The sequence below is a fragment of the Protomyctophum parallelum genome, assembly GCF_964188405.1.
Source record: "Protomyctophum parallelum genome assembly, chromosome: 1".
Lineage (NCBI taxonomy): Eukaryota > Metazoa > Chordata > Actinopteri > Myctophiformes > Myctophidae > Protomyctophum > Protomyctophum parallelum.
The window spans coordinates 60497414-60510735 of record NC_139697.1 but is presented as its reverse complement, the minus strand read 5'-3'; the positions used below and the strand labels follow the sequence as shown (position 1 = coordinate 60510735).

Genomic DNA, 13322 nt, shown 5'->3' with positions numbered 1-13322 from the left:
AGCGATTTACAATATAATAAGCAAGAACAAAAAACATGGTAATACATCAAAACATAAAAAAGTCATCATGAATCCTACGTAAGCTTAAGAACCTAACAGTGGAATATCTATCTAAGGAAACTATGTGTATACACTATAGAGTGTTACTGTACAGTATGTCTACATAAAGTGCTATTTACTGTAAGTTACATGAGTTGAGCCTGTGCATACAGTACGCCTGTAGGAGGTCGAGGCCAGGGCAAGTACTATACGGCAAGTGCTGTGGGCTAAGATGGAGACTGAAGAGGTGCGTTTTCAGACTGCGTTCATTGACTGTGTTTTGTTGTGGTTTTGTTATGGTTTTCAGCCGAGTTTGGTTTGAACTGAAGTTATATCGAGCGACGTGTGAACATTGCAAACGTGTCAAATAACTGTATATATGAACCTTTATTGAGAAAGGATATCCCCTTGAGATGCATCATCTCGTTTTCGAGGGGGTCCAGCAACATACAGCAAATACAAGACAATACAAGTACATTCATTCATACATAATCGAGGACAAAACAAACAACAAAGCTCTCCCAAGCTAGCCGCTCCCCTCCCACCTATTCCCCGCAACATTGTATCAATAAGTCAATATAGTAATGATACAAGTAAACAAGATGAAGATTCCTTTACAGGATCTCCTCACTGGTCAGCAAAAACACCTTGAAGACCTTAACAGGAGCCCTCGTACAAGGTTTCTTTGACTATGCATCCACCTCTTGGTACCACAGCACCTCAAAGGCCCTTAAAACAAGGCTCCAGACCTCCCAAAACAAACTGGTCAGGCTCCTACTTGGCCTCACCCCCCGAACCCACCTCACCCCTGCCCACTTTGACAGGCTGGGATGGCTTAGGGTCGACGACAGAGTACAGCATCTTGCAATGGGTCTGGTCCACAAGATTCGATACACCACCAAGATACCCATGTACCTGTCTAAATACTTCCTTAATGTAAACGAAGTCCACACCCACAACACCAGAGGGAGTGCAACAAACCATGTACAACCCAGATTCGGCACAAACAAGGGACTAAATTATTTTCGCTCCTATGCCACCAAAATGTGGAACGCCCTACCAACAGTCATTAAGACATGTGAATCCCTTGACTCCTTCAAAACCGCTCTCAAAGGGCACCTACGGATGGCTGCAATTCGAAACTGGCCTCTGTAAAATCTGAATTCCCCCCCCCCACCCCATTTCCCCTCACTGTATATGTATCTTTTCCCTTTTTGCTTCCTATATGATGAATTCCTGTTCTGTTCTTTAGCTACATAGAAGTGTCTATTTGTATGTCTCTAAATGTTTTGATGAATTGAACAATGTGGACCCTGTTGTAAACAAGTGTAATGCTTAATTGGGTCGTCCACTCACAGTTAACAGTCTTTGTATTGAGTTTGTGCTTAAAATGTACTGTAAATTCTACAAACTGTTAATACATATTTCAATCAATCAATCAAAGATGTAGTATGCGCGTAGCTCTGCACTGTCTGTCTGCAGCCAGCTTTGCTGCCAGGGATATTTGCCCCTCCCCTTCCCAGAAGTTCCCATTGGCTAGAGGCAGCATTGCTGTTGCTTTTCGTCCCAAACATGTCACCATGTCAGTATGACTCGCTGATGACGATTTGTACATTTCATCCTCCTGGTGGTGCTCTAAAAGGCAGAGTTGAAAAAAGCAGGCCAGACGTTTTTCCTTGGTCTGTAGTATTATACACAGATCGGTGCAATTATATGTAAAGATGTGACTTGGCCTGTTATAGTGCCACCATGAGGCTGATCTGAAAAATGTCAAATGGCTAGTGAGCAGTTTCACTGCACTTGGGACGCTGTGTTCATTTTGTCCTGGAAGGCAATCTTAGCCAATCAGGATGGAATATGAGAAATCAAACAGACCCGTCTTGATCACATGACTATAGAGATCATGTTTACCGATTTGCGTGTGATAAATAAATAAAGTAATATAAAGAAATGTGTTTTGAAAAAATCGACCTCATGGTGGCGCCATAGCAGGCAGATGTGAAAAATGCAGGGCAAAGGTTTTTCCCTTGGCCTATAGGGAGTGCGCATACAAAGTTGTACACAGATCGGTGCAGTTATAGGTAAAAACAGGAATTGGCCTGCTATAGCGCCACTGTGAGACTAGTGGAAATATGCGTGTATAAATTCACGGAAATCGCACGCTGTGTTCATGATTTCTGGCATTTTGTTAGCTAATCAGGATGGAAAATGGGAAATGGGACAGATCCGTGTTGATCACATGACTATAGAGATTGTAGTGTATAGCAGGGGGGACTTGAGAGCTACTTTCAAAATGACCAGCTCAATAAGATCCAAAACATTATTATCCCATTGCTGAAAATAGTTTCAACCCATTCTGACCTGAGATCAGATTCATACGAGGTTTCCGCCGGACACACACTGGTCTGATGAACCCATTCTGACCTGAGATCAGATTCTAAAAATGTCAGTCGCTCTTCGATTTTTCAAAAATAGCAGACCTACAAGCTCGTATCGCGCCACTCGGTGGCGCGATATGAGCTTGTAGATCTGCTATTTTTAAATAGCTAAAGCATAACATGATGCTGACACCAAAATGGGTGCCCGGTCAGAATGGGACTTAAAATGTACCTGAAGGGGCTTTGGAATCGTGGTGCTGCTGTTACATATAAGACAAACACACTTGGAATAGGAAATATGGGGACAATGGAATTGGTACTTTTTTGTTTTGTATAACTTGCTATGACATTTGTGCGCAATACAAAGTATTGGATTTGGGTTTGAGCTGACAGGCCATATATATATGATGTCAATAAACCACCCGGTGGAGACAGAAATGAAACGTTGAACTGTATACTGTATGTTGTAGAAATATAACACTTTAATTTCCCCTTTGCATTCCTCCTCCCCTCCCGTCTGTTTCTCCCTCCTCTCAGGTGTTAATCAAGGTCCTGGACAGCAATGATAACCCCCCCGTCTTCTCCCGGCCCGCCTATGACGTCAGCGTCTCAGAGGACGCGCCAGTGGACACGGAGCTCCTGCGTCTGAGAGCCTCGGACATGGACGACCGCGCGCGCCTGAGCTTCTCCATCTACGGCAGCGTGGACCCGGCCAGCATGAGGCTGTTCAGAGTCAACCCCGGCACTGGAGCCGTTTACACCACCGACGGCCTGGACTATGAAGCCAGGACGCAGCACATCCTCACGGTTATGGTGAGAGATGGACCATAAATGTACTGTGGTGTGTGTGTGTGTGTGTGTGTGTGTGTGTGTGTGTGTGTGTGTGTGTGTGTGTGTGTGTGTGTGTGTGTGTGTGTGCGTGTGCGCGTGTGTATGCATGTGTGTGTGTGTGTGTCTGCGCGTGAGCATGCGTATGTGTACGCGCTCAAACACATGCACAGTATAAGGCCCTTCATTATCCGGATGAGAGAGTTGACACACACACACACACACACACACACACACACACACATGTCATGCACGCACGCACATGTGTACAGTACGTACAGTTTATAAATAGAAAAGGCTCTCTTGAGGCCGTTCTCAGACGAGCCCTATATGCATCATGGCTCATGGTCATTCGGTTCTCCATACATCTGCACAGTTCGTTGGAACGAATAGAAAAGGCAGTTCAATAAAACATTGATGAAATGCCTATCTTCACAAAGCTATAAAACCCTATTCATGCCCACTGCAATGAGGAGAATAATAAAATAGGGGCTACTATTATGGAATCTTAAAGTGATAGGGGAAATGGGGTGAAGGAAGAAGTAAAGGGGGGGAGGATCAATTAAGGACAAACTAGCTCTGTAACTCTGTAAATGTTCTAATGAACCTAGATGAGTTTACCTGTTGCTGATTCTGGCTGAACTCAGCCTGAAGGGCACGGTTGAAGTTGACAGTACTAATGTGACTTTCTGGTGATGTTGGCGTAGGTTGTACAGTCGGATAGTACATTACCACGCTAATATTATGAAGGTTCTTCCAGGAGGGGGTTTGCCTCTCTGTCTTCTCACAGACTGTGAGGTTGTATCTGTGTGCATGAAAGCCAGCTAAAGTTATCTTGATCTGAAGGTTTTTATTTTCTTTCTTTTTTTTTTTAAAGGTTTATTTTTGCCTTTTTGCCTTTATTGATAGATTTACAGTTGTTTGACAGTTAAGGGGGAGAGAAATAGGGGGAAGACATGCAGCAAAGGTTGTCGGGCTCGGGACTCGAACCTGCGACATGCTGTCAGGCTGGATTACCAGCCTAGGTGCCTGGAGCGCTTGGCCAGGCCAAGGCCTTGATCTGAAGTTTGACTTTGTTTGGTTGGTACAAACCTCACTAAAACATTTTGTGTTCAAACTATCATAACTATTGTTATTACAATTATTCAAAATAGATTACATTGTGACTTCTATTATACCTGAAAACAAATAATTCATAGAGGACACGATAATCAATGTGTCATACCAGACTGGTTCTTATTCTGTGACAGAGCAGCTTAGTCACTGACTAAGTGAAATGAGTATTATTCCTCTTCTCTCTCACACACACACACACACACACACACACACACACACACACACACACACACACACACACACACACACACACACACACACACACACACACACACACACACACACACACACACACACAGACAAACACACACACATGCATGCATCTGTAAATGTACTTTGCATTTGTGGGTCTTTGTTCACTAGTACGTGTAGCCTACATGTGCACGTTTTGAGCAAGTGCCTTTGCTTCCGTCCAGGTTTTAATCATCTTGGCACCTGCGCTTGGCTCTCCTTAACTTAATTTTCCAAATTCCTCCCATTTCTCAACCTTTCCGACCACCCCGTCCATATTTATCTCCCTCCATCCCGCAATCGCTCACAGGTCAAAGATCAGGAGTTTCCATTTAACCGGGACCTGGCTCGTATCCTGGTGGGGGTGGAGGACTCTAACGATAACATCCCGTACTTCACCGACACGGTGTACGACGCTGTGGCCTACGAATCGTCGCCAGCAGGCACCTCTGTGCTGCAGGTGACAGCTCTAGATAAAGACAACGGGATCAATGGACGGCTCTCCTATGTTATAGAAGCAGGTGAGGTCCTGTCTGCAAGGACGCTCTATCTTACTTTATTTTTTTAAAGGCACACTTGTTTCTGTCAGACAACTTCTGTAGCTTACATTCTGCTTAGCCGCTTGAAGGTGAATAACAAATGCTAACTACAAGATGATATCGACGAACCAAGAGCCGACTGGATGTGTCCATGGGCTTTAAAGCTAGTGCCTGTCCTGCCTGAGAAAGGTAATTGCAACTGTAACACCTGGGATCCAAAGCTGAGTCTCCCGCATGGGAAATCAAACATCTACCGCTACACTCAAACAAGAAGGGGTCCCTGCTTGGCCAGGGGAGATATTGGGCTTATGAGATAGTAGTAGAATTTGTCAATTTGTTTTGTAACACTTCCTATGAAGCCCATTTCTATAATACATTACAAACATACTTATAATGCATTATAATCTGCTTATAACCAGGGCTAGTCGACAGTGCGACTAGGTACTCGCATTTGCGACTAAAAATATCACCGTGCGAGTTGTAAAATTCAATTTGTAGCACAGGTGCGACTACAGGATTTGACCATTCAATCGTGATAAAGACAAGTCTCTGTCTACAGCAAGTGCACATTCTATAGTCGCGGTTCTATACCTAAATTTATATTTCTGAACGGCGGTGTCGTTCGCCAAAAAGAGCAGAGCTACAAGCTAACAACGTGTCGAGGCTCAATGCGGTGTTCATTTGAAGATCTGTCCCTTTGCTCCCACCGCCCACCCCTCCATGTGTTGCTGCTCAGTTCTCTTCAGTTCAGCACTCAGCAGCGGAGCGAACGCAGCAGGATAGCATGTATTGGTAGCACAGAAGACAGAAGGAGTTGCTAGGACCCCGACACGTTGAATACTAAAGTTATTTAGAAAGTTTGTAATGTTAAAACATCACTTGATATAACTTTTAACCAAACGTGGGTGAAACAGCGTGCAGCCGCGCACGTAAAGAGTGCACGTGCGCACGCACATGGAGTGGACGGATTGATTGATATACCAAAACAACCCTTGCTTAGCACCTCGCTAAAAGCGTGTGCGCAGCAGCGCAATATTACGAATGACCGACCTGACTGGATATATTAGTCAGTGGCTAGCTCAGGTCCATAACTATGAACAATGAGTATGAGATGATGCATGATGATGTACAGTACGATGATAAGAGCCTGAGATGAACTGTTCAGAGATGTGGATCACCATGTGGATCTCTGCCGTCATTGGTGGTGATGTCATATCGGTGATGTCATAGCGGTGATGTCGTAGTATAGGAGCGTCGCTCGCAAATGGACAGCCTGCGCAAATCTGAATGTCTACGCTTGCGCGGCAACAGTTTGTGTTGTGTGCTCTCCGTCAGGACCCGAGCTCCTGGTCAGCATAAATATCGTGCGAATTGTCTTTAGACTTTCACTCATCTCGGTGTGTAGTTTAGAGCTTTATCACGAGGGAGTTTCTTTGGGACACGGCGTGAGTGAGTGAAGAGAGAAACGTAGAAGAGGGATATATAGTACAAAAAGACTATTGTCCAACACCAACAAGAGGAACCTAGAACTCTCACTCGCGTCACAGTCCATTTGACGATGGCAATGAGGAGTGAGCCACAATCGTTCCAGATTCGGGTCTCCCGTTCTCAGCGTCCACATGCCCGTGCCTCCACCCATCTCCATGAACCCATGAAGAGGAGCCACATCGACCTCTACGGCCAAACGCAGAGGAACGAGCAGGTCCATTCACCAGCCCCGTCAGCGAATAAACTGCTCTGTATATCCAGCCAGAACCAAAGAGAGACGGATGAGCATGGATCCAACGGTCGTCAACAGTTTACCAATAATGTAGCTCTGGCGGGAGAAGTGAAGGCAAATCCGTCGAGTTACACAGGAAAGAAGACCCACATGTGTAAACGGTGTGATAAGAGTTTCAATCGGCCAAATGATCTGAAGAGACACCAGCGTGTCCACACTGGAGAAAAGCCATACGACTGTCAACAGTGTGACCAGAGTTTCAGTCAGTTAGGTAATCTAAAGGCACACCTGCGTCTCCACACTGGAGAAAAACCATACCACTGTAAACAGTGTGACAAGAGTTTCAGCGTGTCAGGTGACTTGAAGAAACATCAGCGAATCCATACTGGAGAAAGACCATACCACTGTAAACAATGTGACAAGAGTTACAGTGACATGGGTAATCTGAGGATACATCAGCGAATCCATACTGGAGAAAGACCATACCACTGTAAACAATGTGACAAGAGTTTCAGTGCGTCAGGTGACTTGAAGAAACACCAGCGAATCCATACTGGAGAAAGACCATACCACTGTAAAGAGTGTGACAAGAGTTTCAGTAAGTCAGGTAACTTGAAGACACACCAGCGTATCCATACTGGAGAAAGACCATACCACTGTAAAGAGTGTGACAAGAGTTTCAGTGAGTCAGGTAACTTGAAGACACACCAGCGTATCCATACTGGAGAAAGACCATACCACTGTAAAGAGTGTGACAAGAGTTTCAGTAAGTCAGGTCACTTGAAGACACACTAGCGTATCCATACTGGAGAAAGACCATACCACTGTAAAGAGTGTTACAAGAGTTTCACTGTGTCAGGTCACTTGAGGACACACCAGCGTATCCATACTGGAGAAAGACCATACCACTGTAAAGAGTGTGACAAGAGTTTCAGTCAGTTAGGTAATCTAGAGGTACACCTGCATAGCCACACTGGAGAAAAACCATACCACTTTAAACAGTGTGACAAGAGTTTTAGTCAGTTATGTAGTCTTAAGACACACCTGCGTAGCCACACTAGAGAAATAAACATACAACTGTAAACAATGTGACAAACGTTTCAAGTTAACTGACTCGAAGAGACACCAGTGTATCCAGTCTATGTAATTGTTGAGGGGCGCTAGCCCCTCCCATGTACTGTGTGTGTGTGTGTGTGTGTGTGTGTGTGTGTGTGTGTGTGTGTGTGTGTGTGTGTGTGTGTGTGTGTGTGTGTGTGCGCGCGCGCATGCACAGGCTTTAAAATGACATTGGCAATGAATGGACCGTTTTGCGTGTTTGTGTAAACACAAACATTGAAGATGAAGGTGAGGACGCAAATTCTCATTGGCCGGACGAGATGATGTATGATAAGAGCGCCCCTCACTTCACACGGGTGTGATTTTTCTTTTTTAAACCTCTGAGGATTTAGAACGGTGGTGCTCTAAAATAGCAGATCTACAAGCTCACAGCGTGGCACGAACATTGTACATCCATTTTTGAATATTTCTGTATTTCTAAACTCAAAATGTTGTTGGCTTACATTCAAAATGACTTGCAGGCATCATTGTCATGTTGTCGCTTGAACACTACATAGTCAAGTCAAGCAGTTTAAAACAATAATCCTAACACATTACAATGCATTTTATACTATTATCCATCCATCGGGGGCAATTTCACTTTCAAAAATGTTATCATCTACTCAGGCAGTTTTTAAGTTGCTCGATTCAGTAATTAGATATTTGCACTTCAGTGTAACTTCAAATACCATTTTAACCATGTTAGATTAGAGAAAACACTGTCCTTATGAGCAGTTTGAGTCGCCAAAACCGTGTGTTTTCGATGAAACTATCATGGTTAATAGTTTGAAGTTTCAACGGTGTCTGATAAAAACGAATATCAAATGTGCAAATACTCAATCAAGCAACTTCAAAACTGTTCAGGGTGCTCCCAAAAGCCTGGGTAGACAGTAAAAAAAAAAGGCAGAAACGTTTTTGTGTTGTTCTTGGATTGAATTTAATACCATTATTTTTACTTAAACCACAAATTAATTAATGGGAGAGAAGTGAGACTGTGAAAAGAAAGCAGGGGCTCGCAGCTCCAAACTTTATTTAGCGACAGGCAAGCAAAACATATGTATTTTTTGCCTGCCTGTCGCTAAATATGTATTTTTTGCCTGCCTGTCGCTACATAAAGTTTGGAGCATCATAAAGTGAGTTGCGAGCCCCTGCTTTCTTTTCATTGTTCACTGTTTCTACAGTTTTGGCTCAGCGCCAATGGAGGATGTGCGTTACTTCTCTTACCCTGAGAGAAGTGAGACCACCTCGAACCACTGCAGATGTGGTAGTTTATTCATTAACCTGTATTGCAGCTTTAAACCCTTTCCTTGCAACATGAAAGTGTTTGAATGGAACCAACGTCATTAAACTTTAAGCTAAACTATGAGCCAAAAGGCAATTGACGCTGTTCACAAAACTGGTGAACCAGACACTCATGAGTGTCCCTCATAACCAGAAGCTACCGCTGTCATGTATTGATCATTGATGTGATCCTGTGCGGCTCAGTGGGTAGAGTAAAGCTGTGAAACCGCCAGAATTAGGGATTTGTGTCCCACTTCTGCCACCGGCGCTATAAATAGATGAAATCTTGCTGGGGAATCTAGGCACTTAGCAAGTGTTAAAAATGTGTCCACCAAATCGATTACATTACATTGTTTCACGTCTGAACCCTGTGTGTCCTTCAGGTAACACGGGTGGTGTGTTTGGCATAGACAATGCCACGGGCCTTATCTTCACTGCGAAAGATCTGGATTTGACCTCAGTGGGTTTCTATGTCCTCACGGTCCGGGTCACCGACAGTGGGTTACCTCCACTGATGACTACGGCCTCAGTCCGCATCTCCCTGACACTCTCTGACATCTCCAAGCCCAAGTTTTCCCAGAGGGAGTACCAAGCTGAGGTAAAGGGATTGTTAGATAGGTGGTTTGTGGTGTCTTAACCGGCCATACCTCAGTCTTAACCGGCCACTTAGGTTGCTAACCCTGACCTCAGTCTTAACCGGCCATGTAGGTCGGACTAACGGGATGTCAGACTTATGGGCAGTCCCCGGATAGACGTGATGACAGAGGGACGGACGGACGGACAGAATGATGGGCGGATGAATGATGGGTGATGAATGATGAATGATGGGCGGATGAACAGAGGGACGGACAGGCGGATGGATGGATGGGCGGGAAAGAGGGTCAGAGAAACTGAAATTGAAATTTGTAGACGTGGACAGATATGATGAGAAAGACGAGGCATTCATAGAGGGATCTACATGCCCAAATTCTCCCAGAGTCAGTGTTCCAAGCTGATGATGAAAGCATGGATGATTATGGCTGGATGGAAAAAGGCATGGAGAGATATATATATTATATATATAGTAGTGGCATGTTTAGTCCAATGACAACTCACGGTACAACTCACAGTGTACTTTCTTATGTACGATATGGTTGAAGCTATGCTGAGAAATTGTTGTTTTGAAGTCAGTATTGTTGAAATTAATTAAAGGACAATAGAAGAATAGAAATATACTGTATTTTAATTGCTTTACATCTCTTCTATTCTATTCTTTACCAAAGCACCATTACCGTTCAAACAGTGATGCCCCTACTTTTCCAGATCACAGAGAACAGCGCCATTGGAGCATATGTGACCACGGTTAGTGCCCTCAGTCGCTCAGCGCTCGTTTATGACATCACTAGGGGAAACGAAGAACGCTGCTTCTCAATCAACCAACACACTGGTGTCATCACCACCCGCAAACTGCTAGACTTTGAGGTTTGTTAGTCTTTTAGTCTTTTATGTGTGAACATGTGTGCACAATACAAAGAGTTTAATCCTTACAAATTATACATCGAAAAGAATATACTGTATATATTTTGTTTTGGTGAATGGGTCAATCGCTCATTGGGCAACTTCAAACACAATTGTTTTCTCAGCTTGCTGTACTTTGTTTCTGTTTTTCATCATCAGTTTGTGACATCCTACCTCCTGGTAGTTTGTGCGTTGAGCATGGCTGGGGTGAAAGCCAACACTACTGTCATTGTCCAAGTGGGGGACATCAATGACAACCCACCTGTCTTCCAACAGATGAGGTGAATGCGATGAAATTGGCATCTATTCCTTTCGGGACATCACACTCCTGCTGCTGTATCTATCTATCCTTCCATACAGTAAATCCTGTACTATCCACTCCCAATTACATCCATATATCCATCCAAACTGCAGTTTCAAATGTGTACTTATTTTCTTGATGCTAAAGTAAAGAGTTATTGAGTTAAGATGATGTTTAATTCTACTGGTGCATAATTTTCTATTTACATTTTGTTGAGTACACTTCAGTGGACTTGAGTGTCTTGCTCAAGAGCACTTCAACAGTTCTGCAACAGCAACAAACATTTCCCTTAAGGTTAATTGCTAGATAAGTAGAACGTATAAAACGACAAAAACTAAATTACTACTGTCTTCTCTGCTACACTTCTCCTGTGTCACCGTTTGTGCTTTCAGGTATGTAGGTGTAATCAGTGAAGCAGCTACAATTAACAGCGTGGTCCTGGGAGAGGATGGCAATCCTCTAGTCATTCAGGCCTCGGATCGCGACCGCAACCACAATGCCCTGCTAGTGTTTCAGATCATAGATGAGACGGCCCGCATGTTCTTCAGCGTGGACTCAGGGACTGGATCAATCAGGTAAGTGTTGTTTGTTTTTTGTTTTTTTGGGGGGGGGGTAATAGTGCTAAGTAGGCTACTTATTAAAGGACAATGGTCTGGCACCTTTAGCTATTGACTGCAACATTACTGACGACTTATAGCCACCATTGACTCAATTATTGCAAGTAAGTTTGGTAGCATTTTAACAACTATGGAGATAATATACATGACATCTAAAACCGAAGCCATGAATGCAAGAATGTCTATGATTATGTACTGCACATACTGTATTATGTCCAAAACTGTTAATTTATGTACTGTACTATTGATGGCAGTATTGTCCTTTGAAGTACCATGGAGTGATGTCGCTCATTTGAGTGATTCTTGAATTTCAGAACAATTGCCACTCTGGACTATGAGACTTTCTCTGAGTTCCTCTTCCATGTCCATGTGAGAGACAGTGGACAGCCTCCCAGGAATGCTGACAGCCCTGCAGAGGTCATTATAAAGGTAGGCGGGGGAGGGAGGGATTTTATGGAGGCCATGAAGGCCAGGGCCGCCTTGTTCCCTCAGTTTGGCATTATGCACCTCAATAAATCATAATTATGCCAGGCCAGGTCCACAGTGGTCTTAATGCACCCAGTTGGTTTAAACATTTTCACCTCTGCCTATTTCTTGTCAGTATGATTTTTAGACACCATTTTGTTGAGTTTCTGAATTCTGAATTCCCCCTGACTCCCCATAACCATCGTAAAACCTGCACTGTGAATGAAGATTTTTTTATTTTGCTGTTTCAATTCATCAAGTGTGTTTTCGGATTCTTTATTCACTGTGAAGGAATGCAACACAAAGAAATACAATTCCATGAATTCAAGGCTCAGGGTGAGGAATTGATAGGGGGAAAAGGTCATTTGGCATGTATAGTATGCCTACCCTCTAACACCCGCATTAATTTCTACTTGCAAACATTTTATTTCGACCTTACTACTACTTTGTACTACTAGGACTAAGACTAAAAAATATGTTAAAAAAAATAAAAAAATAAAGTTTGATGACAAATTTATAATAATTATATAATAATATAATAAATTAATAATTTACATTTGGGGGATATCTTTCACAGTAATGAATAAAAAACATGTTCTAGACATTCTAATGATCACAAAAAAACATATATTACAATTATTTTACCTACTTTTATTAGGGTAAAGGTCAAAAGTCTTAGGTTAAAAAATCCAGTCCAGACATTTTTTATTTGTGTGAATTTCAGCCTCTGTGGGGGGTATTTATTAACCTGACGCTGCCAGATCCAAGAAGCTTGCTACACACATTTGTTTCACAGCTTATTGGGATCTGGGATCGCGGAAGCAAATTCGATGACGGGGCTGTTCCTTTTTTTCAAGATACTTGGTAGATGATTGGATGGGACCGTCTGTCTATCACCGTGTGGGCGTGCAAACACAACCAATCATATTGACGTGTCTATATAGCTTCACGTCCGGTTTCGCACATATCCCGCCCTTAGCTCACGCTGATTGGTCCGGTACGGAACGGATTTTTGTCAGCTCATCTGCTTGAGAGATCCCAGATGATTGCTGTGTTGGGAAACATGGTTACCCAATACCGCCCTCATCTGGCCGCGTCAGGTTAGGTATTTATATGCAAATATCATGACCAATGGCATTGAAATGGCATTGCAATGAACATCACTGATGACGTTTAGGTGAAAAAAAAACAGAAAAAAATAATAATAATTTAGTA

General features: G+C 43.3%; 1 protein-coding gene across 1 annotated transcript in view; it reads left to right on the top strand.

Moving 5' to 3' along the window:
- The window catches only part of fat3b (FAT atypical cadherin 3b), a gene marked incomplete at both ends in the record, with an annotated part of 124325 nt that overhangs the window by 42412 nt on the left and 68591 nt on the right, over nucleotides 1-13322 (top strand). Inside the window, 7 exons of the mRNA XM_083793503.1 lie at nucleotides 2955-3230; nucleotides 4903-5113; nucleotides 9611-9825; nucleotides 10530-10688; nucleotides 10884-11005; nucleotides 11418-11600; nucleotides 11957-12071. Coding sequence (XP_083649629.1) covers nucleotides 2955-3230; nucleotides 4903-5113; nucleotides 9611-9825; nucleotides 10530-10688; nucleotides 10884-11005; nucleotides 11418-11600; nucleotides 11957-12071 — 1281 coding nt within the window. The remainder of the gene's footprint in view (nucleotides 1-2954; nucleotides 3231-4902; nucleotides 5114-9610; nucleotides 9826-10529; nucleotides 10689-10883; nucleotides 11006-11417; nucleotides 11601-11956; nucleotides 12072-13322) is intronic.